Consider the following 27,936-nt stretch of genomic DNA (forward strand, 5'->3'; position numbering starts at 1 on the left):
CCCGCCGCTTCCGTTCTGCCCGCCGGAAGTTGTTAATGCGCTAGAAGAGCGGAGGTTGTCGTCTGCTTGTTTAGGGAGTCCCAAAAATGAACTTCAAGCAAGAAAATTCACCCATTCTTGTTTCCTTGGGCGTCCCTCGACTGAGGGACATGAAGGTCCAGAACCTGGAGCCCAGAGCTTCCTTTCTCTGTGCCCCACAGCAGTTTTGCGCTATAGCTGTTTTTATTCCCCCTATTCGACCGGGGAGGAAATCTGAGGCTGAGGGAGTGAAGTGAGCTGCTGGACGTCACATAGCAGAGGAGATGGCCGAAGCTGGACTAGAGCCTAAGCCTTCTAACTGTCGGCTCCTGTCCTGGGGGTGACTGAGTGTGTCACTGTCCCAGGGGCACGGCCACTGCTCAGCTAGGAACTCGACACCTCTGGCAGGCACCGCGGAAAAAGTGGACCTTGTAGGGAAGGAGGCGGCCGCGAGGGCGGGGGTGTGGGGGAGGGAGCTGGAGTCTAAGTCCCGCCCTCCTCGGGCATTCCGGCTCCCGCGCTCTGATTGGCCGGTCTCTGCAGCGAGCGTCGCGATTGGGTCCCTTGCGGCCGTTGAGATTTGAACTCCACTTTCGTGGCTTTGCCCGCGCCGCGCTGAGCTCGGTGGCGGGTGTTTTCCGCTGCCTGGCGGGTATTGGTCGGTTTCTCTCCTCGCGGGAGTGCTGCCTCGCAAATTAGTGCATATTGTGCCCTCCGTGAGTTTTTTTTTTTTTTTTTTCATTCCAGCCCCACAACGCGAGTTGGAGGAACGGCGGGTGAAGCTCTCTTGTAAGGTGTGGTGTTCTGGGGGAACGGGGAAAGAGGCTGGGAAAATCTGGCATCCGGCAGTGGGATGCGGTATTAGACTGGAGGTCTAGTTGGTGTGTCCTTGTGCTACAACGTGGTGGAAACAGTCATAGATCCGCAGTGGAATTTGGGCAAATCGCTTAACATTCCTTAGTCTCAATTTCCTCATCTGTAAATGGAGTCAAATTACTATGGACTCCATGCAGTAGGCATTTGGAGAGACTTAGATCAGGTATGACGTTCGCTTAGCATAATAGAACCTGGCACAGAGTAAACAAATAGTAAATATTAATGTTCTGTCATTCTGGAGACAGGAAACCCATCATTTCACACTGGGTCACTGTTCTGGTCTCAAATGAGACCTCTCTATATACTTAAGAAGTTTTCCCATAAATCGGAAATAACAGTGCTAACTTAATGGATTGATATGCCACTTTACAGTTCTTTAAATATTTTAATATTCCTTGACTCATTTGATCCTGAGAGCAACTTTATAATCAGAGATCAGTAATCCTGTTTTACAGATGAGGCCCAGTGCGACCTCATCTGTGATGTGAGTGATGTGACCAAGTGTCAGAGCCACAATTAGAGTTTAATTCTAGTCCAGGGTTAATCACATCCTTTAAGATAATGTTATTAGCTTGATGCAAAACTAAACAGCATGTATATTTGAGGAGGAGAGTAAAAGAAGCAGATTAAAAAGACAGCCTTTAGATGTAGACCCTGACTTATTTGCTGTTTGGCTTCCAGCCCTGTGAGCCACTGGGAGAAAGATGTCTCCCCAAGTATGTGAATTCCATCTACCCTTATCCCCAGAAGAGTTATTGAAAAGTGGAGGGGTGAATCAGTATGTTGTGCAAGAGATACTGTCCATCAGACATCTTCCATCGCACCTTAAAGGTAAGACTCCATAGCTGCCACTGTGACTAGCGCTTCAGAACATCTGATTCTATTGTCTGTCTGTTCACTACACGACTAAGCGCCATGGGGGTGAGGGACATGTCTTTTCTATTACTTTCTGTTTTCCTTGTAGTGTTGTGTTACATGAAGAATATATTCATTAACCACTTTCTCTAAGTTACGCAATAAACAGTTCTGGTGTATATGATTAGTCTTTGGGGAGAATTTAATTTTTGATGTTTACCTCTTAACCATATGCCAGAATAGAGTCGTGGTAGTTTTAAGAATTACAGCAGAAAATGTTTCCTAGAATGTCTGAGATTTGACCTGACTTGTTTCAGGTAATAGTTTTTTAGAGCCCAGATCACATTTCCAGGAATGTGCAATGATGGATAAAAGCATATGTGCACAGTGGCAATACTGTACAATATATGTATAATTCAGTTACACACTGAAACCTGTAGATGACCACAGACAGTTCCTGCAACTATCAGCAAGACCCCACGCATAATGTCACTGTACTGCTTGGAAGTGTCTTATATCAGTTAGATTGCTTTGGAAAGTTACAGAGAATAGAGATTAAGTCTGTTACCGCCCACAGCAAGTAGGGTTCATTCATTATCAAGCAGCTTGATGATAAAACTGCAGCTTGCCTCTTCTTGGCCTTCCCGTTATTGTTACCAGATGACAGCTCCTTGCTCTGATGAGCAGAGATAGAGAAAGGGATTTTTCTATCTTTTATAACAATTGCATTGCTTTTGGCATTTAGAATCCTAAATATAAGTTCTGTAAATAACCCATGATCAGATCGTTTAATTTGTTGAAGTATTTACTGGTGGTAATGCTGTGTGCCAGGAAGTGTTCTCGTCACTTGGGGATACAGTAGTAAACAGACAGATGACAAAATTGTTTCTCTCACGGCCTTCAACAAGCAATAAGGTTGTAAATGCCAAAGAGAAAAAATGTTAAAGATAAAAAAAGAATACAGTGTGTGTTATAGATCAGCATTTTATGTTGGATGATCAGAGAAGACTTGCTGGTAGGTGACATTTAAGCAGAGACCTCACAAGTGAGGACATTAACTGTGCAGATTCCAAAGGAAGGGCAGACGCCAGTCCTGAGCCCCTGACGTGGGGAAATGACAGTGTGGTTGGAGGGGAGCATGCTGGGAAAAAAGAGGTCAGGTGGGAAGTAATACAGATTATTCTAGAGTCTTGAACCTCAAAATGTGGTCTTCAGGAGCATTAGTATCATTAGTTAGAAGCTTATCATGATTTATGAGCTTATTAGAAATGCAGAATAAAAACCCATCCCCAAATTGCTGAATCAGAAAATCCATTTCTTAAGAAGATCCCCAGATGGACATTTGGTGGCTCAGACATAATCAATCTGCCTGCAATGCAGGAGACCCAGGTTCAATCCCTGGGTCAAGAAGATTGCCCTGGAGAAAAGAATGGCTACCCACTCCAATATTCTTGCCTGGAGAATTCCATGGCAATTCCAGGCAAGAGGAGCCTGGCAGACTGCAATCCATAGTGTCGCAAAGAGTGTCTATTGTGTTGAGCAGAGACTGTAAGGGGCAAGGGAAGAAGCAGGAGCTAATTCAGAGGCTATTGAAATAATACCAGGGAACTTGCTTGGGGTGATAGCAGCAGAGGTGTTCATAAAATGTTAGATTCTGAGTAAATTTTGAAAGTAGAGTCAACAGGATTGTTGTTGGACTGGATTAGATTTACAGGGTTAGAAAAAGAATTGAGGATGATTACAAGGCTGTTTGACTTGAGCACCTAGAAGAATGGAGTTGTCATCTACTGAGATGGGGCATTGTATGAAAGGAGAAGATTTAGACTGTTGGTTATATGATTGTGGAGTTTAGGGGAGAGGTGCCAACTATTGATACATATTTGGGATTTACTATTCAACATATAGAGGGTGTTTAAAGCCATGAGATTGAGTTGAAGAAGAAAAGCAGTTTCAGAAGTAAGACCTAAGACAGTCCAACATTTGGAGGCTGGAAAGATGAGAAAGAACCAGTAGAAGAAATTAAGGGCCAGTCATTGAGGCAGAAAGTGAGCAAAGATGCTAAATGGAAGCTAAATTAAGAAAAGGGAAAGGAGAGATCAGCTGCACATTTAATCCTGGACTTAGCAACGTGGCATTTGCTAGTAACCTTGATGAACACTATTTCAGAATGGTAGGGTCAGAAGCCTGATCGGAATACATTTGTGAGAAGGTGGGGTGAGAGAGGTAATTAGAGATGGTAGGTTTAGATAAGCCTTTCTGTTTGTTTGTTTGTTTTGCTTTAAGGAGTAGCAGAGAAATAGGGTGTAGCTAGAGGGGCAAACAGAGTCAAGGAAAGACTTAGTAATACTTTTTTTTTTTTAAGATGAGCAACTCTACATGTGTTTATGCTGAATGTGGGGCTTCCTAGGTGGCGCTAGTGGTAAAGAAGCCACCTGCCTGCGCAGGAGATATAAGAGACTTGGCTTCCATCCCTGGGCCAGGAAGATCCCCTGGAGGAGGAAATGGCAACCCACTCCAATATTCTTGTCTGGGAAATCGCATGGACAGAGGAGCCTGGCAGGGTACAGTTCATGGGGTTGCAAAGAGTTGAACGTGACTAAAGTGACTGAGCACACATGGATGCATGCCGAATGGGAATACTCTGAGAGGGGAAAGTTAATGATGCGGGAGGGAGAGGGAAGAAGGATTGTTGGAGAAGTATCCTACAGGGGGTCAGAGGGTATATGATGGGGGGTGGGGGGGAGATGGTTTTACTAGAGCAAGGACGGTTTACCCACGGCAGTGCAAGAGAAAGTAGAACATGTGGACCCAGATGCAGATAGTGCCTGCCGGTAAATACAGAGTTTGGCACAGCTGGAGGTTCTCTTCTGTCCGATTCTGTTTTGTTATGGGCAGAGAAAAGGTGTGCAATAATGCCAAAAGAAAGCAAATAGGCCTGGGAACTTGTTAAAGGCTTACTAAGGGCCTACTTGAAGTCCTGGATGAGAATAGTTGGCATGGTTGTATGTTTTTTCGAGCCACGTTCATAAGTTTTAAAAAGCAGAACAGAGAAATGAATATGTGATATGACCTCGACACATAGAGGATAAACTGAAAAAAAAAAATTAGCCAGATGTTAACAGTGTTTATTTCTTTCTCATTTTCACTTTACTGTATTTTCTAGATTACAGAAGGAGGTTTGTAAGAATGGGAAATGGCTTACAAGTACTGAGTTACATTGTGTGCCAAGTATTGTCCTTGCTGCTTCACATGGATTATCTCACTTAATCTTTACCAAAAAATTCTCAAAAGCCCTAGGAGATACGATCTGTTATTATTCCCTATTTACAAAAGAAGAAACCAAGACTTGGTAAGCTAAGTAACTTAGTCTAGTAAATATTCAAGCTGGATATAAATGTAAGCAGTGTGACTAGACTAGGTCAGTGGGTGATGCTTCGGAGAGGTAAAGGGGGGGGTGTGAATGGAGAGAATCATTGAATGTAATAAAAAGTAGGTAACAGGTAATCTTTGAAAGAATAGCTGTTAGATTTATCAATCTCAGAAACTAGGTTTCAGGGAGTTGAGAAAGATTAGACAGATTTTAATGGGACATGAGAGCAAAGTCAAATGAAAGGCATTGATTGTTTTTGTACTGTTTGTTTTAAAGAAGTGGGGGCCTGAGCATGTTGTCAGAAAGAGAGTGTTCCCTGGAAAGGATGAAATCAGAGTTGAGAGAAAGGAGGTAAGACTTTGGCAAGGCAGTGAGAACAGCTTAGCATTGGAACAGAAAATCTTTTCACTTGAGACTGAAGCAAAGTGGGAAGGTGTTGGCAGAATGATTTGTGACTGAGAGGCAAGATTATTTTGGGGCTCATTTTTTGGGTAAAGTAGGAAATAGTCATCTACTAAAGGAAGAGAGGCAAAGGGTCAGAACGTATAAAGAGGAGGATATGCTGTGAGTATATTGTAAGGAGTCAGTAGGAGCTGGGGAAATAAAATAGTTTGTTAAACATTGCAAAGGACCAGGTCATAGTTGGACAACATAACACTGTAATGTGATGATGAGTCAGGTCAGCGAGCCAACAGTGATAATGGAGTACAGGTTCAAGCTTTACTTTCCAGGCAAACCAACTTGGCACCGCAGAAAAGATTTTGACAGAATTCTTTCCTTCCCCACCCACAGAAAGAGCTAGATCTACAGGTTGTTTCAAAAATTAACTCCATACAAGGGTAGCAAGGCTGTGTTTGTGGGGTTTCCCCGGTGGCTCAGCAGTGAAGAATCCTCCTGCCAATGCAGGAGACTCAGGTTCGATCCCTGGGTGGGGAATAGCCCTTGGAGAAGGACATAGCAACCCATTCCAGTTTTCTTGCCTGGGAAAGCCCATGAACAGAAACCTCGCAGGCTATAGTCCATGGGGTTGCAGAGAGTCAGACATGATTGAGCGACTAAACAGCAGCAACAGCAGCACTCTCGCATTACACTGGACAGCAGCAGCAGTTGCAGCTCCCGGACAGCCACATAATCACAAGGGTAAACATCCTGTACATTGGAGAAGGAAACGGCAACCCACCCCAGTGTTCTTGCCTGGAGAATCCCAGGGACGGAGGAGCCTGGTGGGCTGCCATCGATGGGGTCACACAGAGTCGGACACAACTGATGCGACTTAGCAGCAGCAGCAGCGGGAAACAGCCTGTACACTTAAAGCCATCCTCTACCCAGACAGCCATTCTGCTTTTCACTTTGAGGAAGTATAGCATTCAATAAATTACAAGAAATATTCACCACTTTATTGTAAAATAGGCTTTGTACTAGGTGATTTTAACCCCCAACTGTAGGCTGTTGTAAGTGTTCTGAGCATGTTTAAGGTAGACTAGGCTAGGCTGTGGTATTCAGTAGGTGAGGTAGTATTAGATTTTTGACTTAACAATGTTTTCAATTTATAGCAGATGGTAAGCTATAGTCCATGGGGTCGCAAAGAGTCGGACATGACTGAGCAACTTCACTCACATTCCAAATGTAGCCCCATGGTGAATCAAAGCAGGTCCATGGTAGCAAATGAACCTAAGTATTTTGCAAATGTTTGACATAACACACTAAAGGACTGAAGAACTAAGTAACTAGGAAAGCCAGCATTTTGACTGTGAGCTGTATACGAAAGAGCTTTACACAATTAGCGTCAGGTAGTTAGTAAATTTTTTTTTTAAATAAATATTTTTATTAAGCAGTTTGCTTTACAATAGAATGGTGTGTGTATGTATGTATATTACTGAGGACTTCTTAGGACCAGCCAGTCTTAAAGGAAATCAACGCTGAATATTCATTAGAAGGACTGTTATTGAAGCTGAACCTCAGTACTCTGGCCACCTGATGCAAAGAGCCGACTCGTTGGAAAAGACCCTGATGCTGGTAAAGATTGAAGGCAAGCAATGAAGGGAGTGGCAGAGGATGAGCTGGTTAGATAGCATCACCAACTCAGTGGGTATGAATTTGAGCAAACTCTGGGAGATAGTAGAGGACAGAGGAGCATGGCGTGCCACTGTCCAAGGGTTTGCAAAGTTGGACATGACTTAGCTCCTGAACAACAGTAACATTATGCCCCTAAAAAATTCCTTATGCACGTTTACTCTTTTAACGTTTACAGTGACCCTGAGAAGAAATCCTATTCTTCTCTCCATTTTACAGATAAAACAACTATGCTGCTGCTGCTAAGTCGCTTCAGTCGTGTCCGACTCTGCGACCCCATAGACGGCAGCCACCAGGCTCCACTGTCCCTGGGATTCTCCAGGCAAGAACACTGGAGTGGGTTGCCATTTCCTTCTCCAAGTAAATTTATTTTTTAAAGGGGTATGGGTTAGCAGTTCTGAAACTGTTACATGTGTATACTAGGATTAAGCAAATACATAAATGAACTTATGTTTTTAATATACACTAGAGAGGTAAAAGTAGATACAAGGGTATGTCCATTTATACTTACACACATATATGTCCTGCATTTCGCAGTCTGGGTGGAAAGAGCTCCTAGTGGTCGAGTACGGGACAGTCTGAACAACAAAAGAAAAAGTAATAGGAATGGATTAAAACACAGAATAAACAAAACATTCATGAGCCCATTCTGATTGAATACATAATTTATGTATTGAAGGGAAAGAAACAGCTCATACTTAAAGTGGCATTCCCATTGAAAGTGAAAGTGAAGTCACTCAGTTGTGTCTGACTCTTTGCAACCCCATGGACTGTAGCCTACCAGGCTCCCCTGTCCATGGGATTTTCCAGGCAATAGTACTGGAGTGGATTGCCATTTCCTTCTCCAGGGGATCTTCCCAACCCAGGGATTGAACCCAGGTCTCCCGCATTGTAGACAGACACTTTACCATCTGAGCCACCAGGGAAGTTCAGTAAATATAAAAGGAATGATAGAAATAGACAAATCACCATTTAATAAAAGTAATCTTTGTGGCAGGTAAAAGTCATTCATTGTTGCTTAAATTAGGGGGCAGAATGTGGTGAGAAGCAGGATGTTTGCATAGTTGCAAAGTATCTCCCTACAAGATACTTATTAGTTGCAAAGTGGAAAATAGTAACTTTGCAGTGGAGACACCTGGCAAACCCTACCTACTGATCAGTTAACACTGCCAGTAATAAGGCATCATGTCCTTCTGGGTATAATGGTTGAAGGACGCAACCTCCCTTTCTCAGTGATCTAGCCAAAAGCACATGACCTCAACCTAATCATGAGAAACTAGCAGACAAACCCAGAGTGAGGAACATTCTATAGAATAACCGGCAAGCAACACTTCAAGTGTCAAAGACAAAGATCGGAGGAAAGTAAGGCGGTGTGATGGCTAAATGCACTGTGGTGTCCTAGGTTGACTCCTGTCCTGGGAAAAGGATAGAATTAGACCAGCTGGCAAAACTCAAGCTCTGTAGGTTAGTCATTAGTGTTCAGTTAATGTTCATTTTTTGGTTTAGAATAGATCCTTATAGTAATATAAGATGTTACCATTATCTGGGTGAAGAATACAGGAACTCTATACTGTTTTTACTACTTTTATCATTTCAGAATCTAAAAAGATTCTGAGTTTGTATTCATTATTAAGTTGGACAAGTCACAAAACTACTCTGACATTTAATTTCTTTTGCCATAAAATAGACACAGTACTATTTGCTTCATCTCGCTCAGAGATGGAGTAATAAAACTCAATTGTTCTGATAAAACAGGACAAAATGTCAGGTGTTATTATAATAGGTTACATTGAAATGAACTGTGTCCTTTAGTGATTCTACCAAGAAAATCAGTTAACTCCATTTTTTTTCTGTCTTGAACAGAATTAACCAAAAATGCCTCTTCCCTCTTTACTGATCAGTTTCTTTCACCTTTATAGCATTTCAGACTGCCTTTCGAGCTCAGGGGCCCCTGGCTGTGCTGGAGCATTTTGATACCATCTACAGCATTCTGCAGTAAGTAAAGTAGCGCCTCTGGTACTTTAAAAAGACCTGGTGACTATTTGCCCTAACTTTGCATGTTAGTCTGGATATTCCATATTATAGTTCACTGATACTTGGTTCTGGGTGCTGATATTTCTGCTCATGAGCATTTACCCCAGCTCGCCACCAAATTTATTAAGTCGAGTGATTTCACTTGTTTTTATAAGCGTTAGACTCCTCGGGTTTGATCTGACCTGTTAGAATGGGCTCTGCAGGTTCCTGGCTCACCCCCGGCACTTTCTTTCCCTCATAGTCACTTTCGAAGTATAGACCCTGGCCTCAAGGAAGACTCACTGGAATTCCTGATAAAAGGTGTCTGTGGGAAGGGGGTAGGGGACGGAAGGGGTGTGTTGCTGTTTGTTTGCTGTTCCCTGCATTTTATCAGCCATGTGATGATATCAAGGCTGTGGTGAATCAGTTGGCTTGGCTAAGCCCGGGACCTCTGACCTACTAGGTCTGTAATCTTGGTGGGCGATACAGAGCAATGTGTGTTCACTGTAAGGGCAGACCGACAATATTCTTCCTACTTGTGGGCTGCCTCTCTTCAATGGAGGCTGTTCTTCCCGTTGCCAGAGAGAACGTGGGGTAACGAGTGAGAGAGTAGGAATAGGGCATGCTCGGGACATCAGGGTCAGGGATCCAGAGGGCTTAGCCTGTGCTGTGGCCACTGAGAGATGAAACACACATCTTTGGTAATCTGATGGCTGCAAGTGCTGGGGCTTTGAAGTTGGGTGGTGTGAGGAAAGTGAGTGAAACTGACCCCAGATCCTGCCCTTTGCAGTAGTGTCCCGCCACTCCCAAGAACTCCCTGCCGTCTTGGATGATGCAGCTTTGAGTATGTCAGACAGAAGCGCCCACCTGAACGCCCTCAAGATGAACTGCTATGCTCTGATACGCCTCTTGGAGTCCTTTGAGACCATGAGCAGCCAGACGGGTCTCATGGACCTGGAGCTTGGCGGGAAGGTAATTTAGTGTTCCTGGCTCACTTAATAAGGGGTCTGGGGAGATGGGGGAATTGGTGGAAAAGATGGAAGTCAGTGATTTTGAGAATCCTTTCCCTTTCTGCCCTTGGTCCTTGTTTAAAGTTTATGAGAAGGTACTCAGAAGTATCACAGTGTATCTTTCGCTGAGAAGCAGCTCTTATATTTTGGAACTTGTAATCCTTCTGTCTTACTTTCTACCTTGTCTTGACACTGAATAGCTTCGGCACTCAGACTAACAGATTGTGATCCTCTTTTCTTCCTCATTTTTTCCTAAATATATCCTTTTTTAGGGTAGGAAATCCCGGGCCAAGGCAACCCATGGCTTTGACTGGGAGGAAGAGAGGCAACCAGTTCTTCAGCTTTTAACACAGCTGCTCCAGTTGGACATCCGTCACTTGTGGAACCACTCAATAATCGAAGAGGAGTTTGTCAGGTGGGTGGTGACTGCGCCAGGGGATGCTGGCCATGAGGATTGAGGGCTCTGGTGTTAGAGATGCTTTTGAAATACTTCGTTTTATGCCATAGTTCTATCTGTAATATATAGACGTGTGCCAGTTACGTTGAGTTGTTCAGAAGTAGACAACGAAGGTTAGAAATAGCTTTGTTTACTCACGTAGCAGTATTTATAGAAAATCTCCTAGCTACGTAGCTGGTATCATTAAAGGTATTGAAAACCAGCATTTCTGCCCTCTTACGAGTTTGTATTTTAGAGCAGAAGACAATTTTTTAAATAAGCAAAATATGTAGTATGCTTTCAGGTTTATTACTGTGGAGAAAAACAGAGGGGGTGGGAAGTGTGATGGGAAAGGCCTGTAGTTTGTATCAGCGGCTCTAGCAAGACTTTTTGAGGTGGTGGCATCTGAGCAAAGTCTTCGAGGAGGTAATGAGAGCCTCGAGGAGAACTGAAGGCAGAGCATGGGCAGGAAATGGGTACCAAGGAGGGAGTGTGCTGAACAGGCCATGTAAGAGCGCTGAGGCCAGAGCGACGGCTGAGACAGGTGAGGGTCGGGCTATGAGGTTGGAGCAGGGGACGCCAACTGCAGGTCCCCGTGGGCCACCACGGTGACTTTGCCATCATCGTGAGGTGGGGCCCCTCGGGGTTCTGAGCAGGGCAGTGAGGTCACTCTGGCTGTGGTGTCAAAATAGACTCTGGTGGGAAAGGAGGAAAGCGGGAGACCAGCTAGGAGGCTGTGGCGGTGACTTGGGCAGGAGATGGCCATAGCTTAGACCCAAGAGGGAGAGGAGATGGGGAGCCGTGGGTGTAGTCTGTATTTGTTCCTTAAGGAGAGCCTACAGGATGAGCTGGCAGATGCATTAGAGGTTGGAGGGAGGGTGTGGTCGAGGATGACTCACCTAGGGTTCTGGGTTGAGCATTTGAAAAAATGGAGTTGCTGGTAACTGAGATAACAAAGCCTGTGGGAGTGTGTTGGGGGGTGAAGTAGAAGTTCTGCTTTGGATGTAGAAAGTTGGAGCTGTCTTTTAAGACATCCAAATAGTGTCACATTCGGATGTGAAATGTACAAAGCAAAGTAGTAAAGGAGAGAGATCTGAGCTCAAGCACCCATTTGGGAATGTAATGCATTTATATAAATAGTGTTTGTAGCCATGAGACTGAATGAGATCAGTAAATCAGTAAGCATACCTAGAAGAGAGCAGAAATCAGAGGACTGTACCTTGGGGTACTCCAGCATCAGGAGAGTGAGTTGAGGAGGAACCAGCTAAGAAACAGGGAGGAGCCTGGGCTCCTGCTGCCAGATGAGGCATGCTTCAAGGGAAAGGGAGTGACCAGCTATGTCAGATGCAGCCAAAAGTTCAGTCAAGATAAGGACTGAGTTGACCATTCAACATTGAGAAGTCATCAGTGATTTTGTCCAACTTTTATCATATATTAAGCTTCTGTGCAGACATCATAACTGGTGGAAAGGAGGGAGTACCTACATGGCAGTCAGCAAAGCAACTAGATGTAGAAGGTGATAGAGTAGAAGAAACTAGAAGACCCTGACTGCAGCAGCAGAGATAGAATGAATGAGGCAAGGGCAGTATAATTCAGTCCAGACCACTGATATCATCATCTTAATCTTCTTTTCTAAGCTTGGTTACTGGCTGCTGCTACCGCCTCCTGGAGAACCCCACCATTAGTCACCAGAAGAACCGCCCTACCCGAGAAGCCATAACGCACCTACTGGGTGTAGCTTTGACACGTTATAACCACATGCTGAGTGAGTCCGCCCTTCCTTTTCCCCACCCCTTCCTGAGGCCCAGGATCATGGCTCATGTGCAGGACTCCACAGGTGCCACTGTGAAGATCATCCAGATGCTACAGCACTTTGAGCACCTGGCATCCATCCTGGTGGCAGCTGTGAGTCTTTGGGCAACTGATTACGGAATGAAGAGCATTGTAGGAGAGATCGTAAGGTGACCCTGCCTTCTCTACGTTTCTAATTCTCATTTTCCTCAGGGAGAAGAAAAATATTGGAGACAAATCCTCTGTTTAACCCTACATTCCTTCAGATGTTGTTTAGTTGCTAAGTCATGTCCAACTCCTTGCGACCCAATGGACTGTAGCCAGCCAGACTCCTCTGTCCATAAGATTTCCCTGGCAAGGATACTGGAGTGGGTTGCCATTTCCTCCTCCAGGGGTTCTTCCCACCCCAGGAATTGAACTCCTGCATTGGCAGGCAGATTCTGAAAGGTTGCTGCTGCACGCTGTGTGTTACACCAGAATTCGTGACCTCTGGAGGAGAGAATTTCGATCCGGGCTCAGAGATGAGGCTTGACTACTTGGACCTTTTTGTGTAGCAAAGTTTTATTAAAGTATAATAGAGAAAGCTTCTGACACAGACATCAGAAGAGGACAGAAAGAGTGCCCATTGCTAGTTTTTAGCAAGGCATTTTATGTCTGTTAGCAAGCTGCTGATCAGATAAGAGAGATACCTCAAGGCTGAGGGAGTTTCACCAGGCCCCTCTCCCACAATATGCATTTTTGAGATAGAATGGCACAAAGTGTGTCATCCCTGGCCATAAAACAATTGACATGAATACTGGTTTGTTGAGCCATTATCAACCCAAGGTTTGAGAAAAGAAAAAAAAATTAGTCTTAGGCGGAACTATTTTGAAGAAAGACAGATTCCAGAGCAGATACATTGTTTCTTTGACATAGCTTAAGAAAAATATTTCCATAAGAAAAATTTGGTTAGCTCAAGGCAGAACCAGGTGTTATTAGAAGCCTCTTTTAATTTTGTTGTAGTGAAGGGGAAAATATGTCTGCCACTTGGAGTTTATTTCCTCCTGCTGCGTGGGGACCTCTGGCCTTCCTAACTGTTAACCCTCTCAATTCTTTACCATCTGACCCACCAGGGAAGCCCCCTTCAGATGTTAGATGCCAACTTAATTCTTGCCAGGACCTAAGTGATTAGGTTACGCTGCTCTGGCTGTGTTTATTCCCCTGTGTAGAGAGATTGGACAGAAGTGTCCCCAGGAGCTGAGTCGGGATCCTACGGGGGCAAAGGGTTTTGCAGCCTTCCTGACGGAACTCGCAGAGCGCATCCCAGCCATCCTGATGTCCAGCATGTGCATTCTGCTAGACCATCTGGATGGAGAGGTAGGTGGTCCCTTGGTCAGTGGGTTGTGAGTCCATTGTTGAAAGGCTGTTTCTTAACATGAAGGTAATAACTTTCACATGAAGTCAAATTGTCTCGGCTTATCACTGTGGCAATTCCTTCCTGTAGAGAAGCAGATGACATTTATTGAATTAAAGGGCCATGTCAGTATCACATCCCAACCTCGTAGAGAGATGACAGTTCCACAGCTTAAGTCAGTAAGAGACTGGGCTGTGGTTCTGGGTCCATCCATTCTGCAGGATGAAGCCCTTTCTTGCCGCCCGGCTCTCAGATGCTCCCACATCACGTCTCTCACTTCTCTTGTCCTCAGTGTTAACCTGGCTCCTTCCCAAGCTGACACTATCTCTCAGTGAATGTTAAGAATCTGCTTATTCACCTGATGTACTGATACCATAACTATATTGCAAGACCCCACTCTCTGGTTCTTGGCGTGGCAAAAACCCTAAACTATTCTCCCATCAGATTCTGCAGTGCACATGGTCACCCCTAGGGCTGATTGCTGTTTCTCTGTCAGTGAATTGTGGGAAGGAGATTGTGAGGGAAAGCAGTGTTATTAGTAAGAATCAAAGGCTTTGAGGCTTCAGAAGCAAGGTGGTAATTAATGCTTCTCAGATGTGTGTTGGTGAGTGGATATGATTTCACATTCAGCTGCCACCATGACTACCTCCTTGCATGGTGTGGGGGTGCGGTGCTGCTCTGGGCGCTTGTTTGTTTTGTCCCTACGTTGTCTTCTGAGCAGACAAGGCCCTTCTGTCATTCAGCTTTTGCCAGTGACCTCAGGATGAATGCCCAGCTTCCAATGCAGGGGGGTGTGGGTTCTCTCCCTGGTCAGGGAACTGAGGTCCCGATGCTGAGCAGCATAAGAGTTTAGGGCAAGGACATCAGTGTGGAGGTGCAGAGCCCCCACCAGCCTCGCTCTCCCTCAGAATTACATGATGCGCAACGCCGTGCTGGCGGCCATGGCAGAGATGGTGCTGCAGGTCCTGAGTGGGGATCAGCTGGAGGAAGCGTCCCGGGACACCCGGGACCAGTTCCTGGACACCTTGCAGGCCCATTGCCACGACGTCAACTCCTTTGTGCGCAGCCGCGTCTTGCAGCTCTTCACCCGAATTGTCCAGCAGAAGGTGAGTAGCCGTTGATGTGACAGAGATCCACAGAACCCCTCTATGCAGGCTGAAGGAAAAAGGAAAACAGCTGTATCAAAGAAGAGTCTAGAATTCAGGATTTCACTGCCAGTAGTAAAGGTCCTCCTTTATCAGGGACAAGGATTCTGGCTCCATTCAAGAACTACACTGAAAAAAAAAAAACTACACCGTCTTAATACACACAGTATTCCTGAACTACTCACATCCCATAGAAAAGTTTCCTCAGATGAGTGGCTCGCACATATAGAGTGCACCTCACCGTCATCTTGACATTATGGCCAGTGTGGGCTGGGATCTGATCCTCTCCTCCTGCCCCCCGCAGGCTCTGCCCCTGACGCGTTTCCAGGCAGTGGTGGCCTTAGCTGTGGGGCGTCTGGCAGACAAGTCGGTGCTGGTCTGTAAAAGCGCCATCCAGCTGCTCGCCAGCTTTCTTGCCAATAATCCCTTTTCCTGCAAGGTACGTAGCCCTTGGCCCACCCAGAAGAGGGATTAAATGGAAACAGGTGAAATTCCTTGAGTTAATGACCCTGATAATTCATTGTTCCTTGGTAGCTTAGTGACACTGACCTTGCTGGACCACTGCAGAAGGAGACACAGAAATTACAAGAGATGAGGGCCCAGAGGCGAGCCACAGCACCTTGTGAGTAGGGGCTGTGGGGGAGCTTTCAACCCCGACACCCTTCTCCCCACAGCAGGGAGCTCAAGGCAAGAGTCTAAGTGAAACCTTCTCATTCAGCCACAGACCTAGACCCCGCCGAGGAGTGGGAGGCCATGCTGCCAGAGTTGAAAGCTACCCTGCAGCAGCTGCTGACGCTTCCCCAGGAAGGAGAGGGGATGTCTGAGGGCGTTGCTGAGACGGAGACTTCCGAGGAGGTGGAAGGACGCATCCGTCGGTTGCTCGCCAAAGCTAGTTACAAGTACGGGAAAAAATGCAGTATTCTCTCGTGACCCATTAGGTTTAGAGTTCACCTTTGGGAAACTATATATGTGTGTGTGTGTGTGTGTGTATTTTTAATTGAAGTATAGTTAATTGGCAAGTTGTGCTAATTTCTGCTGTACAGCAGAGTAACTGTTATACACATATATACATTCTTTAATGATACCTTTTTTTTAAATGAAAAATCTCTTCCAAGCCTGCTTTCTAGCCACGTAGTTCCCTTCCCATAGGGCAGCAACAGTAGTGGTTAAGCACCTCCTTCTAGAGAGAATGTTTAGTCACACAGTCAAACACACCTTCATTTCCTGCCCCGACCCCTTTTTACACAAGCAACAGCGTTCTCCAGCAGATGGTCTGGGTTCTCGGGGGACTCATGAACCAGGCTCTCTGACACAGGCTGCAGTGTCACTCTCAAGGGGGCGGGATTGGTGACAGGCCGTGTTCTGTCAGGCAGGCCATCATCCTCACTCAAGAAGCCATAAGCCACTTCCAGAAGTCTGAACCCTTCTGTCATGTGGACCCGGAAGAGTCAGAGGAGACTAGGTTCCTCAGTCTCTTAGGAAACATCTTCAAAGGTAAATTCCTTTTCCTTCTTCAGTCAGCAAACAGCACACTTCAGCTAGTATTTATGGCCCATTGACTTTATGTCAGACACTGACCTGACTCACAGCCTGGTACTGAAAGAGGCCAGAGGGGTGTCTGCACTGTGTCTGCTTGGGAATGGAAGCAACCCACAGGCCTGAGATCCATAGTCACAGGGAGTGGGAGGGTATTTCAAGCCATTAGACGACTCAAGAAATCTTTTCTGAGAAATGAACCAAGATATTTTAGACTAAATTCTAAATTTATACTTTCCTATTGGGAGTTCCCTGGCAATCCAGTGGTCAGGACTTCACATTTCCATTGCAGGGGGAATGGGTTTAATCCCTGGTTAGGGAACTAAGATCCTGTAAGCCGCATAGCATGGCAAAACAAAACTTTCCTGTGGTAGAAACACATACTCATGGATGTTTAGAACTGTTAGCTTTCCCCACATACCCTTGAACAAAAACTATCCTGTAATTCTCTAACTCTAGGCTCATCAGCTCCCACCCAGGAGGAGAATCCCCAGACGGCTGCAGGGAGCTTGGGCCCAGGAGAGACTGGCTGTAGGGACAAGCGCAGTGGGTCAGAGCCCGAGGACTGCAGCGATGAGCTGGTGAAGCAGGAGTTGCTGGTGCAGTACCTGCAGGACGCCCACAGCTTCTCCCTGCAGATCACCAAGGCCATTGGCATCATCAGCAAGATGATGTACGAACACACAACTACAGGTGTGCCGGCATCCCTACCGCACAGGCCAGGGCTTGCAGTTGGAAGGACCCGTCTCGTCTGTATTTGATTGATGTCCGTCTGCTCCTTTGAAGGGCCCAGATTCTCTACTTCCATTTGCCTGGTGTAGCCCTGTGGAGTGTGCATATTGTATTTCACAGGGCATTGGAGGGAGGTGGGGTCCTCAGGAGAAATGGGGAGGTTGTCCCCTTACATGTTGCTACATTAAGAGAGATTCTGTCTTTAAGTGTTGGGGCGTTTCGCCATGCTGATAGGTGACATTTGTGTCTGTCCTCTCAGTGGTGCAGGAGGTGATTGAATTCTTTGTGATGGTGTTCCAATTTGGGGTACCCCAGGCCCTGTTTGGGGTGCGCCGCATGCTGCCTCTCATCTGGTCGAAGGAGCCTGGCGTCCGGGATGCTGTGCTTAATGCCTACCGCCAACTTTATCTCAAACCCAAGGGGGACTCCGCCAGGTACACGGGCTGCATTGGCCTTTGCTAACTTCCCTGAAGTCAGCCTCTCCCAGGATGTGTCTAGTCTCCTGAGGGGAGGTGGGGGAGTGGGCTCCTCCTAGGGGACTTCTAGACCCAGAGGCATTAGGTCTGTGATGGACTGGGGGAGGGAACTCCCAGTGAAACCCAGCCTAAGCAGTTATTTGGTTTGTTTCTTTTTATTGAAATATAGTATAATACAACATTATATAAGTTACAAGTATACATTGTAGTATTCAGAATTCTTAAAGGTTATATTGTTTTTAGTTATAAAATATTCCCCATGTTGCACAGTGCATCCTTGTAGCTTATTTTATACACGATAGTTTGTCCTGTTAGTCCCCTACCCATATATTGCCGCTTCCCCACCTCTCTCCCCACTGGCGACTGCTAGTTTGTTCTCTTTGTCTGTTTATCTGAAATAGTTGTTTTTTGTTTGATGCTGGTGGGATTGCCTAATAACCTATTTGCCAGGTTCAGCTTCTCCGTCTTTTAATGACCCCTGATCTCTGCTGTTCCCACAGAGCCAAGGCCCAGACTTTGATTCACAATCTCTCTCTGCTGCTGGTGGACGCTTCAGTTGGGACCATTCAGTGTCTTGAGGAAATCGTAAGTATGCTCACTTCCACTTACTCATTCAGCAAGTATTAGTGAGATTATGGTGTTCTCAGCAACTTACTCAGCCCTTCAAAGAAATATAAGATTATTTGCTTTCAACTCTAGTTGGCAGCCAAAAAACATAAAACATTTTAGAGCAATGCAGCAGATAGTTAAGTGGTGTAGGTAACAGTTATTGTAGCAACAGTAGTATAACACATTATGCCAGGCACTAATTTAATCGTTTTGTTCATATTAACATGTTCATCCTCACAATGGTTCTAGGAGTCATTATTATTATCTACTTTTTTCCAATAAGAAACTTGAGGTACAGAGAGCTTAAAGAACTTGGCTAACTTCAGCCAGTTAGTGACAAAGTTTAAGATTCAATCTCAGGCTTCAGAGTTCCAGAAAACATACTCCTGCCTGGTATGTTATGTTGACGAGTAGAGAAGAGAGCAGTGTTAGGTCGAAGAGTCAAGGGCAGAGCTTCCCGAAGGTGGCAGGACTTGATTTGGATCTTGATGCGTCAGATTTAGAGAATTCAAGAAAGGAGGGGAAACATTTCAGACAGAGCCGAGCAAGAGCACTGCCTGTGTTGTTGAAGGAAGACTGTTGCGTTCTGGCTCAAGATTATTACCTGGAAAAGACAGTGAAGCTGGAAACGGGTTGGAGCTGAGCCGGGAAGATCGTGGGATCTAGGACTTGAACCTTGTCGGTCAGGGGCCAGCATTTCAGTGCGGCAGAGCTCCTTTGAAGGGTTTGGGTGGTGGGGCTCAAGGCAGAGATGGTGCTGACCACGAGCCTCCACTGGGAGGAGCAGCACCACCAGCCAGGTTTTCTCCTCACTGCGGCAAAGAAGAGCCTGCTGGAGGCGCCTGGCCCGAGATCTCGCAGGGCAGCAACTGGCCAGGAGCCCACACAGCAGGCCACAGAGAGCTGTTTCTATCAGTACATGGTGAGCAGGGCTGCGGCCTGATGAAGCAGACGTCTGGGAGAGCTCAGCACGCAGGCTGGTGGGAGCCGAAGCCGGGAATGTTCCTGGAGGCTGCTGTCAGTGTGCAGTGACAGGAGTCTGAACTTCGGGGGTGGGAGGAACATCTACTGAGTGGCTCTTCATGGAAGACAAATTTTAAAAGGGAGAAAAGGGGGAATGAGCGATCGATGCATAAAAAATTAGGTGACAGAGGTTTGAAGCATATGGATGTTGGTGGTGGTGTCATTGGCGAAATGAAAAAGCAAAAGATGATGGTATCCATTTGGGACATATTGAGTTGGTGGTAGCGGTGAGAAAACCTACTAGAAATCTCCACAAAGTGTTGTCCAAACTATAGATGTGCATGAACTCAGCAAGTTCAGTTTCAGCACGTCATCTAAAGAAACATCTAAAGAAATAGGAGAGTAGAAAGTAGCAGAGGTGGTGGTATCTCCCAGACCCCAGCTTTACATCTTCAGCCACCTCCTTCCTCTCCAATTCGGGTTCTCAGTGTTCTCCTCAGAGGAGGCAGCCCAAGTGTCAGGGGAACTGTTACTTTGGGGCTGAGCCCTTTTTCTTTTCTCTCCAGATCTGTGAGTTTGTACAGAAGGATGAATTGAGCCCAGCAGTGACCCAGGTGCTGTGGGAGCGGGCAACCGAGAAGGTGCCCTGCTCCCCTCTGGAGCGCTGCTCCTCCATCATGCTTCTTGGGATGATGGCACGGTGAGTCTCAGATCAGACAGGCTGAGGGGTGAGCGAGGAAAGGAAGGTTCCCTGAGGACCGTTATTACTGCTCCAGTGAGAGCACTCAGACCCAGCTGAGCTCTGTGTGTGCGTTGCTACCTAAATGGAGAAAAAGTGACAGTGCAATTCCAATCCACCCAGCAGAGTGGGGTCAGCGGTGCGTGAGGGATGCTGAGGGCCAGCCCAGCACGTAGCGCTCCAGGGATCACGAAGCCCCGAGTTAGGGTGCTGGCTCCTACCCTCCTTGGTGGTGGTCTCCACACAGAGGTGTCCATGAGTGGCTTTAACTCTGCCGCTTCTTCTCCTAGAGGAAAGCCAGAGATTGTGGGAAGCAACTTGGACACCCTGGTGAATACAGGGCTGGACGAGAAGCTCCCACCGGACTACAGGTTGGCCCAGCAGGTGTGCCACGCCATTGCCAACATCTCGGACAGGAGGAAGGTATGTGGGGTGGTAACGTCCAAACTAGAGAGAGTGGATGTCCTCCTGTCCACACTCAGCACTCACCCGTGTTGTCTTCCCTGCCCTCAACAGCCTTCTACGGGCGAACGTCACCCTCCCTTCCGGCTGCCCCAGGAGCACCGCCTGTTTGAGCGACTGCGGGAGATGGTCACGAGAGGTGAGCTGCCGCACAGGGCCTGGGGCAGAAGTGGCTCCTCTGTCTGTGGCGGCAGCTTCCCTCTCTTCCTGTGCAGGCAGCGTCCACCCAGACCCGCTCTGGGTCCCGTTCAAGGAGGCGGCCGTGGCCCTCATCTACCAGCTGGCTGAGGGCCCCGAGGTGATCTGCGCCCAGATGTTGCAGGACTGTGCAAAGCAGGCCCTGGAGAAGCTGGAGGAGAAGAGTGACCACCAGGAGGCCCCGCGTAAGTGGGCAGGAGGGGTGGTGGGCCCCCGGCAGCAGCCCCTGACACCACCACCTCCTGCAGCCACCCTCAGCCCTCCCTGCCCCTTTCTGTCACTCAGGCTGCACAGTCACTGCTACCATGCCCTCCACCCTCATGTCTTGCTTCTTCTTTTAAATAATTTTATTTATATTTGACTGTGCCAAGTCTTCACTGTGCAGGCTTTTCCCTAGTTGCAGTGAGTGGGGACGACTCTAGTTGTGGTGCATGGGCTTCTCCTGGTATGGCTTCTCTCACTATGGAGCGTGGGCTCTAGGGCACAAGGGCTGCAGTGGCTATGGCTGCCAGGCTCTAGCGCCCAGGCTCAGTAGCTGTGGTACCTGGGCCCAGTGGCTCCAAGGCATGTGGCATCTTCCTGGACCAGGGATGGAAACCTGTGTCTGCTGCATTGGCAGGCGGATTGTTTACCGTTCTCCACCAGGGAAGCTCTCCTGCTCCTTCCCTGGGTATAGAGCACATGAGCCAGGGGCCCATCAGTGAAAACAGGGCAGGGGCCTGTGAGACTTGATGGCCTTTCTCTCCCTGCTTTCCTGCCCCCGTCCTGCAGAGGAGACCCCCGTGCTCCCCACCTTCCTGTTGATGAACCTGCTGTCCCTGGCCGGGGACGTGGCCCTGCAGCAGCTGGTGCACCTGGAGCAGGCCGTGAGCGGGGAGCTCTGTCGGCGCCGAGTGCTGCGGGAGGAGCAGGAGCACAAGAGGAAGGAGCCCAAGGAGAAGGTGAGCCGCACGCCTGTGCCTTTGGGTTCCTGCCCCAGGTGTTTCCCAGACTCGCTTCCAGCCCTTGGGTCCTTCACGCTTTCTTCTGTTTCCTTCAGAAGCTTTGCTTCTTTCCTGTTCGTTGAGCTCATGGAGGCTCTGCCTCCTTGCTCCTGATACCCTGAAAACGATTAGTGAGAGCATAGATAGATCACCCACGAAGCATTTTAGGTAAATCCAGAGCATTGAGGTAGGGACCTCAGCAAAAAGTCAAGGCTGTTGCCGAGGCAATGTTTGCTAGAACCTGCTGCTCCCACCGCCTTGCTGGCAGCCTTGGAGACTGGGCCTGGCCCCTGATGGGACCTTGTGTTCTCTCCACTAGAGGCAGTGATGTCTGGCAGACAAATGAGATACAGCCCTGCAGCATTGGGGTAAAGTCTGACCTTCTCTGTGACCTTGAGCCGTTGTCTGGCAGGTTCCAATGGTTTATTTTGTCCAGGAAGTTATATGCTGCTGTGAGGATGAATCGGAAGAGATGTGGGATGCTCTGGCCACTTTAGACACAAATGGAGGGGACCTAGTATTTTTCCTGTTTGATTCACGAGTCCTTCCTCTTCAGATACACGTGACAAGCCTGTGAACAGCTTGCAGAATGTGCCCTTCCCCAGATCCATTCATGCGAAATGACGGATAGGCTGGAATCAAAACCGTCTGCTCACCCATGATCCCTGGCTGCTTTCCCATCAGAATTCAAACTCTGAGTCCACCTTGGAGGAGGAGATGGGGCTGGGCGGGGCCACAGCTGATGACACCGAGGCAGAACTCATCCGTGGCATCTGTGAGCTGGAGCTGCTAGAAGGTGAGAAGGGCTGCTGGGTGAGCCTTTCCCTAGCCGGGTAGCCTGTCCCACACCTTGACTTGTTCCTTCACCAGGCAAACAGACACTGGCTGCCTTTGTTCCACTTCTGCTTAAAGTCTGCAACAACCCTGGTCTCTATAGCAACCCGGAGCTCTCTACAGCTGCTTCACTTGCCCTGGGCAAGTTCTGCATGATCAGGTGGGCCCCAGGGTGGAGCTTGCCTTCCTGAGGAGGGTAGGGGCTGGTGCGGTTTCCCTGACGATCCTCTCTTTGCCTCTAGTGCCACTTTCTGTGACTCCCAGCTTCGTCTTCTGTTCACCATGTTAGAAAAGTCATCGCTCCCCATTGTTCGCTCTAACCTCATGATTGCTACTGGGGATCTGGCCATCCGCTTCCCCAACCTGGTGGACCCCTGGACACCCCATCTGTATGCTCGGTGAGAGACCCCTCCCAGCGCCGTCACGGTCCCCACCAGCCCTGGAGGTCGTGGGAAGTCGGTGTGGGAATCCCCAGAACTGTGTGGTCCCCCCCCCGCCGGGTCTTAGGGCTCCCTCCCACATCTGGGCACACCCTGGCTGGGTGTGACCCAAGGGGATTGATGCCTCTCATCTGAAGCCTTGGCACCAGGCTTGGCCTCCTTCCCCAAACTCCACTCTAGACAGCCTCTACCTGCCTGTAGAAAGGTACTGTCAAGAGAGGCCGCGCTTCCTACTGAAGGCCTCCCTGCCACCATTGGGTACGCCCACGTCCTAATGCTGTGAGATTTCATCCCTAGCCTCCGGGACCCCTCTCAGCACGTGCGGAAAACAGCCGCACTGGTGATGACCCACCTGATCCTGAAGGACATGGTGAAGGTGAAGGGGCAGGTGAGTGAGATGGCCGTGCTGCTCATCGACCCTGCCCCTCAGATCGCTGCCCTGGCCAAGAACTTCTTCAATGAGCTCTCCAACAAAGTAAGAGGTGGGGTGGCTTAGGGCTTGCTGCCGAGGGACCGGGCAGTCGTGTGCTGGTCTCTGTGACGTGACTCTCTCTCTTACAGGCGAATGCCATCTATAACCTCCTTCCAGATATCATCAGCCGCCTGTCAGCCCCCGAGGGAGGAGTGGAGGAAGAGCCTTTCCACACCATCATGAAGTAGAGTCCCTGGGCCTTGGGACATTTGTTCTGTTGTAGAGCAGGCTTAGGAATCACACAGACCTGTTCGTGATGTCCAGTCTGATGCTCTGAGCCGTGTGGACTTCAGCACCAACCCGCCTCTATACTTTCCTCCTGTGTAAAATGAGGCCCCCAAATACTTGTGCCTTAGTTCTTGAGAAGATTTAGTAAGATAAAAGTCCTAACACGGCGATAAGCACGTAAACAGGACTCGCTGGATGGCAGCTGCTTTGTTCTAAGTTTCCAGTCACACTGTAAATTCCTCAGGAGGGTGGGGTGGACCCTTCCCTGAGGTGAGGGAGCAGGCAGGAGGGACAGGCCAGGACAGAGGAGAGTCTGCTGCTGAGGCAGGAGGGCGACAGAAGGCAGGAGCTGGGGAGGGCCTGGCCGTGTGTCAGCAGTGGGCTCGGGGCTGCCCCCAAAGTGGTCCATCCATTTCCCCTCCGCAGGCAGTTGCTCTCCTACATCACAAAGGACAAGCAGACCGAGAGCCTGGTGGAGAAGCTGTGTCAGCGCTTTCGCACGGCCCAGTATGCTGCCTTCCTGGAGGGTTCTCAGGGCCTCCACAGGGCTGGGGGAGACCCTTCTCTCAGGGGTCCTGCTGAGCCTCACCACACCTTCCCTGCCCGCAGGACTGAGCGGCAGTACCGGGACCTGGCCTACTGCATGTCTCAGCTGCCCCTCACGGAGCGGGGTCTCCACAAGATGCTTGACAATTTTGACTGCTTTGGTGATAAACTGTCAGACGAGTCCATCTTCAGTGCCTTTTTGTCCATCGTGGGCAAGTTGCGGCGTGGGGCCAAGCCCGAGGGCAAGGTGCGCGGCACCTGCTGCATTCGGGCCGCAGCTCACACGGGTGTTCTGAGGCTCCGGGTTTCTGACTTAATCCCCAGCTGATTGCAACCAAGTAACCGGGTGACCTGAGACCCAGTCTTTCTGTCTCCAGTTCTATTCTTTGTTTCTTTTCTTCAGGAGACTTTCTTAAGGGCCATGTCAGGTTCAAAGCAAAATTAAAGTATAGGATTCCCCATTACGTGGGTAACCCCAGTTACCCACGTCCCTCACCACAGGCTGCGCGGGACATCTGTGAACCTGCCTTGACACATCCCCGTTGCCCAGAGAGCGTGATTTCCAGGAGGGTTCACTCCTGGTGATGTGTGTGCTGATCAGTGTATCGTGACTGTGCCCACCACTGTGTGTGCTTCACAGTCGATGCCCCGCCCTGAGCGTCCCCTGCTCCCCGCTGCACCCCCACCCCCAGCCCTGCCACCACTGATCCTTTTACTGTCCCGGCGGCTTCGCAGGATGTTGTGGTGTTGGAACCACAGAGTGTGTGCACTTCTCATTTGGGTTCTTTACTTCAGTGATCCACATTTAAGATTCCTCTATCTCTATTCATGGACTTGTTTCTTTTTACTCAGAGAAATAACAATTTCTAGGCCTGCTTCTAATCTGTTTTTCCCTCCAGGCTGTAATAGATGAATTTGAGCAGAAGCTTCGGGCTTGTCACACCAGAGGTTTGGACGCAGTAGAGGAACTTGAGGTTGGCCAAGGCAGTAGCCAAAGAGCCCTGTCCGCCAGAAAACAGCCAGCTGGTACATGGGGCCGCCCTTTGGGAGAGTCTGGGCGGGGCCCTCCTCTCAGATAGAGGTTCCTTTTTTTCTTTTGGACTCACACCTCTGCCTCTTGTAGCCGTTCGACACCGGCATGTGGCTTCTACAGCATCAGACGACTTTGTCACACCGAAGCCCCGCCGTCCTACCCGCCAGCATCCAAACACCCAGCAGCAAGCTTCAAGAAAGAAACTCAGGATTGTCTTCTCGAGTGATGAATCCAGCGACGAAGGTGCGGTGCTCCCTTCCAGACCCAGCCCAGAAGGAGTGGGGCAGGGGTCAGTGGGGGTGCCGGGGTGGGGGTGGGGGTCAGGCTGACACTTGATGGGGTCCTGCTGTGTAGGCCCCACCCCAAGATCATCTTCCTGTGCAGTGTGGTCTAGGATTGTCCCATGTGTTCTCTGAGACCTATTTTTCACCATCTTTGTGACTCAGCTTTTTCTTATTCCCCCAATTCTTTGTAAAGAACTGTCAGCAGAGATGACAGAAGATGAGACACCCAAGAAAACCACCCCCATCCGCCGGGCATCTGCTCACAGGCACAGGTCCTAAGGGCAGCCTTGCCTATCCCAACCCTGCTGTGCAGGTGTCTTATAAAGAGTGACCCTGAATTCATTCTCTTTGTAAAATAACTTGTGTGCCTGTCTGCTTGGTTTTTTAATGCATAAGTAGTCATTATAACGTAAGGCTTTGCTCTTAAACTAGCCCAACTGAACCGAATTGAGCTGCTTTCCTTGGAATGTATATATATACATACTTGTCAGTTTTCTTGTTTTCTAATGAATAAATATTTTTATATAGTTTTAGAGGTTTTTCCTAAGCTTGTCTTTGTCTCGTCTTTCTCGCTAGCCCGGAGGCAGGCAGCAGCAGAGGGTTATTGATACAGAGGGAGACGCTGAGCCCAGGGGTCTGATGTGTGTCCAGCCCCTCCGTGCCTCATCTCTCCCTCCCCACCTCCCCCTTGCACGTGGCAGGACGCTCCCCTGCATAGAGTTAGGCAGCGCCTAGACTCCAGAGCTGCACTTCTCAATCTGGGGGCAACTTTACCCTTTGGGAGACACCTGGCAACCTCTAGAGACTATTTCTTTGTCACAAGCTAGCAGAGAGGGGTGCCACCAGCAGCCAGTGGGCAGAGAGAGGCCAGGGATGTTGCTAAATATCTGACAATGCACAGGACAGGTCCCACCACAAAAAGGGTGTGTCAGCCAGTGAAGCTGGGGTTGAGAAACCCTTCTCTGACCAACGGCTCTCTTTGTCCTCCCCCCACCCCCACTCGTGCCCCTCACCCATCTCTAAAGACAGGTGACTGAGCTGGCCGGGCTGATGATGGGAGACCAGGTCATGATTCCCTCTAGCTCTAGACAGTGTCTCTGGAGACGGCTCCCCAGGGGTTCCTCACAATGTTACAGGGTCTGCAGGAAGTCAGCCGCTAGATAGAGGCCCTGTCCACCCCCTCCTACTCCCCAGGTCCTCTCTGCTGAGTCACCTGAACCGCAGGCAGTGTGGCTGCTGCCATGACTACACTGGTGTCTTCTGCTGTCATGACAACAGTAGACTGCGTCAGTCCATGGTCCCTGGGCACTGAACTCCCTCTTTTCAGCAAAGGACAGTAATGAAAAATGACAGGCATGTGGCAAAGGGGAACATGCTGCAGGCAGTGTGGGAGGGCGGGGGTTGGGGGGTCCTCCTAAGGCCCTCTTCAGGCAAAGTACTGTGTCCTTGGGGGCACCTGGGGAGGAAGCCCCATCCACTTCCCAGCAGACTCCTCGGTGTGGTGCCTTTCCTCACCATTAGGTGCCCACTGGCCCTGCTCTTGCTGCTCTTGCAAAGCCCGGGGCGTGGACCATGCAGATGGCCGCCCGCCACAGCAAACATTGGAGGAAGACAGTCTCAGAAAGGGAAGGGACCGCTGGAGTCGGGGTGCAGGACCGCGTGCTCTCTGCCTTTTAAGCAAAGGTTATCACCAGCCGGGCTAAACTTAGCCACAGGCTTTTCAGCTGGAGAAGGGGGATGGTCTCATGTTACGCTGGGCCAGCAAAGAGGCCCCAATTCTGTCCCCCAGCACCTGCTGATGGGCAATGTCCATTCTACCCCACTCCACCCCCCTCCCCTACAAACCCTCAACCCTTGAGTCCTCAGATCCAGCCCTTCCAACATCCTCAGTTCACAGCCCCAGCACAGCCCCCGGCTTCTGACTGACTGGGCTTGAAGAGGAATGGATTCCTTCCTCCACATCACCTGTGGAGAGGAGTCAGGGGCCTGGTCCCACCAAGTGCCCAAGACGCCTGATTTTTTTTTTCCCCTATTCTGCACTCCTTACCCTGCCCCCAACATCTCCTGGACGCAGGCAAGGGAAGGGGAGGCCCTGACTCCTGGGCTGGCCTGCACGTCCCGGGATGGGGAGGGACTTCCGCCCTCACGTCCAGCTCTCAGCCCGGGGGCTGGACCGAGCTGGACAGGGTGAAAGGGGCATTGTCTCCCAGCCCAGGCCGCACAGCCCTCAGGAGCGCCTTTGTGGGAGGCCTCTGGCCTCTACCCGCCCAGCCCCCAACAGAGATGCTGTCCCGCCCCTGGGGCCCCCGCCCGAGCCTGGGGGAGAGCAGCTGGAGCCCACCCGGCCCGGTTTCTCAGGTCTCCTGCGGCCCGCACTGCAGGACACTGTGACCTTCAGTGCTGAAACCTCCCGGCCTCAGG

The 27,936-nt window shown here is 49.0% G+C and overlaps 1 protein-coding gene and 1 non-coding gene across 3 annotated transcripts; both read left to right on the forward strand.

Annotated features, from left to right (window-relative positions):
- The first annotated feature begins 44 nt into the window (after window positions 1-44).
- On the forward strand, window positions 45-26,048 carry NCAPD2 (non-SMC condensin I complex subunit D2). Of its 2 annotated transcripts, XM_061124763.1 has the most exons (34): window positions 45-449; window positions 766-812; window positions 1,576-1,725; window positions 7,412-7,552; window positions 9,112-9,187; window positions 9,468-9,526; window positions 9,996-10,177; window positions 10,488-10,630; window positions 12,289-12,416; window positions 12,489-12,612; window positions 13,651-13,798; window positions 14,744-14,941; window positions 15,285-15,419; window positions 15,515-15,602; window positions 15,699-15,879; window positions 16,350-16,474; window positions 16,976-17,209; window positions 17,508-17,682; window positions 18,225-18,309; window positions 19,863-19,996; window positions 20,326-20,458; window positions 20,552-20,636; window positions 20,713-20,880; window positions 21,467-21,636; window positions 22,363-22,474; window positions 22,549-22,672; window positions 22,755-22,910; window positions 23,250-23,427; window positions 23,514-23,608; window positions 24,079-24,159; window positions 24,262-24,445; window positions 25,098-25,224; window positions 25,322-25,474; window positions 25,709-26,048. In XM_061124763.1, exons 3-34 carry the CDS (start codon window positions 1,599-1,601, stop codon window positions 25,792-25,794), a joined length of 4,335 nt encoding a protein of 1,444 aa, XP_060980746.1. In that variant the 5' UTR covers window positions 45-449; window positions 766-812; window positions 1,576-1,598; the 3' UTR covers window positions 25,795-26,048. The 2 variants fall into 2 exon arrangements, with proteins under 2 accessions (XP_060980746.1, XP_060980747.1); XM_061124764.1 differs by lacking the exons at window positions 45-449; window positions 7,412-7,552 and having other exon boundaries at window positions 565-812.
- Window positions 9,599-9,920, forward strand: LOC133044111 (small nucleolar RNA U85). Its single transcript, XR_009689860.1, has one exon. It is a non-coding gene; the product is annotated as a small nucleolar RNA U85 (small nucleolar RNA).
- Window positions 26,049-27,936: the final 1,888 nt, after the last annotated feature.

The sequence above is a fragment of the Dama dama genome, chromosome 22, assembly GCF_033118175.1.
Source record: "Dama dama isolate Ldn47 chromosome 22, ASM3311817v1, whole genome shotgun sequence".
NCBI classification, from domain to species: domain Eukaryota; kingdom Metazoa; phylum Chordata; class Mammalia; order Artiodactyla; family Cervidae; genus Dama; species Dama dama.

Bases quoted from the DNA above. Each gene is read 5' to 3' on its own strand.
- NCAPD2 (XM_061124763.1), top strand. From the start codon at position 1,599: ATGTCTCCCCAAGTATGTGAATTCCATCTACCCTTATCCCCAGAAGAG. The intron at 17,210-17,507 runs GTGTGCCGGCAT...CTGTCCTCTCAG, and splicing joins GTACGAACACACAACTACAG to TGGTGCAGGAGGTGATTGAA. The intron at 18,310-19,862 runs GTAAGTATGCTC...TTTTCTCTCCAG, and splicing joins TTCAGTGTCTTGAGGAAATC to ATCTGTGAGTTTGTACAGAA.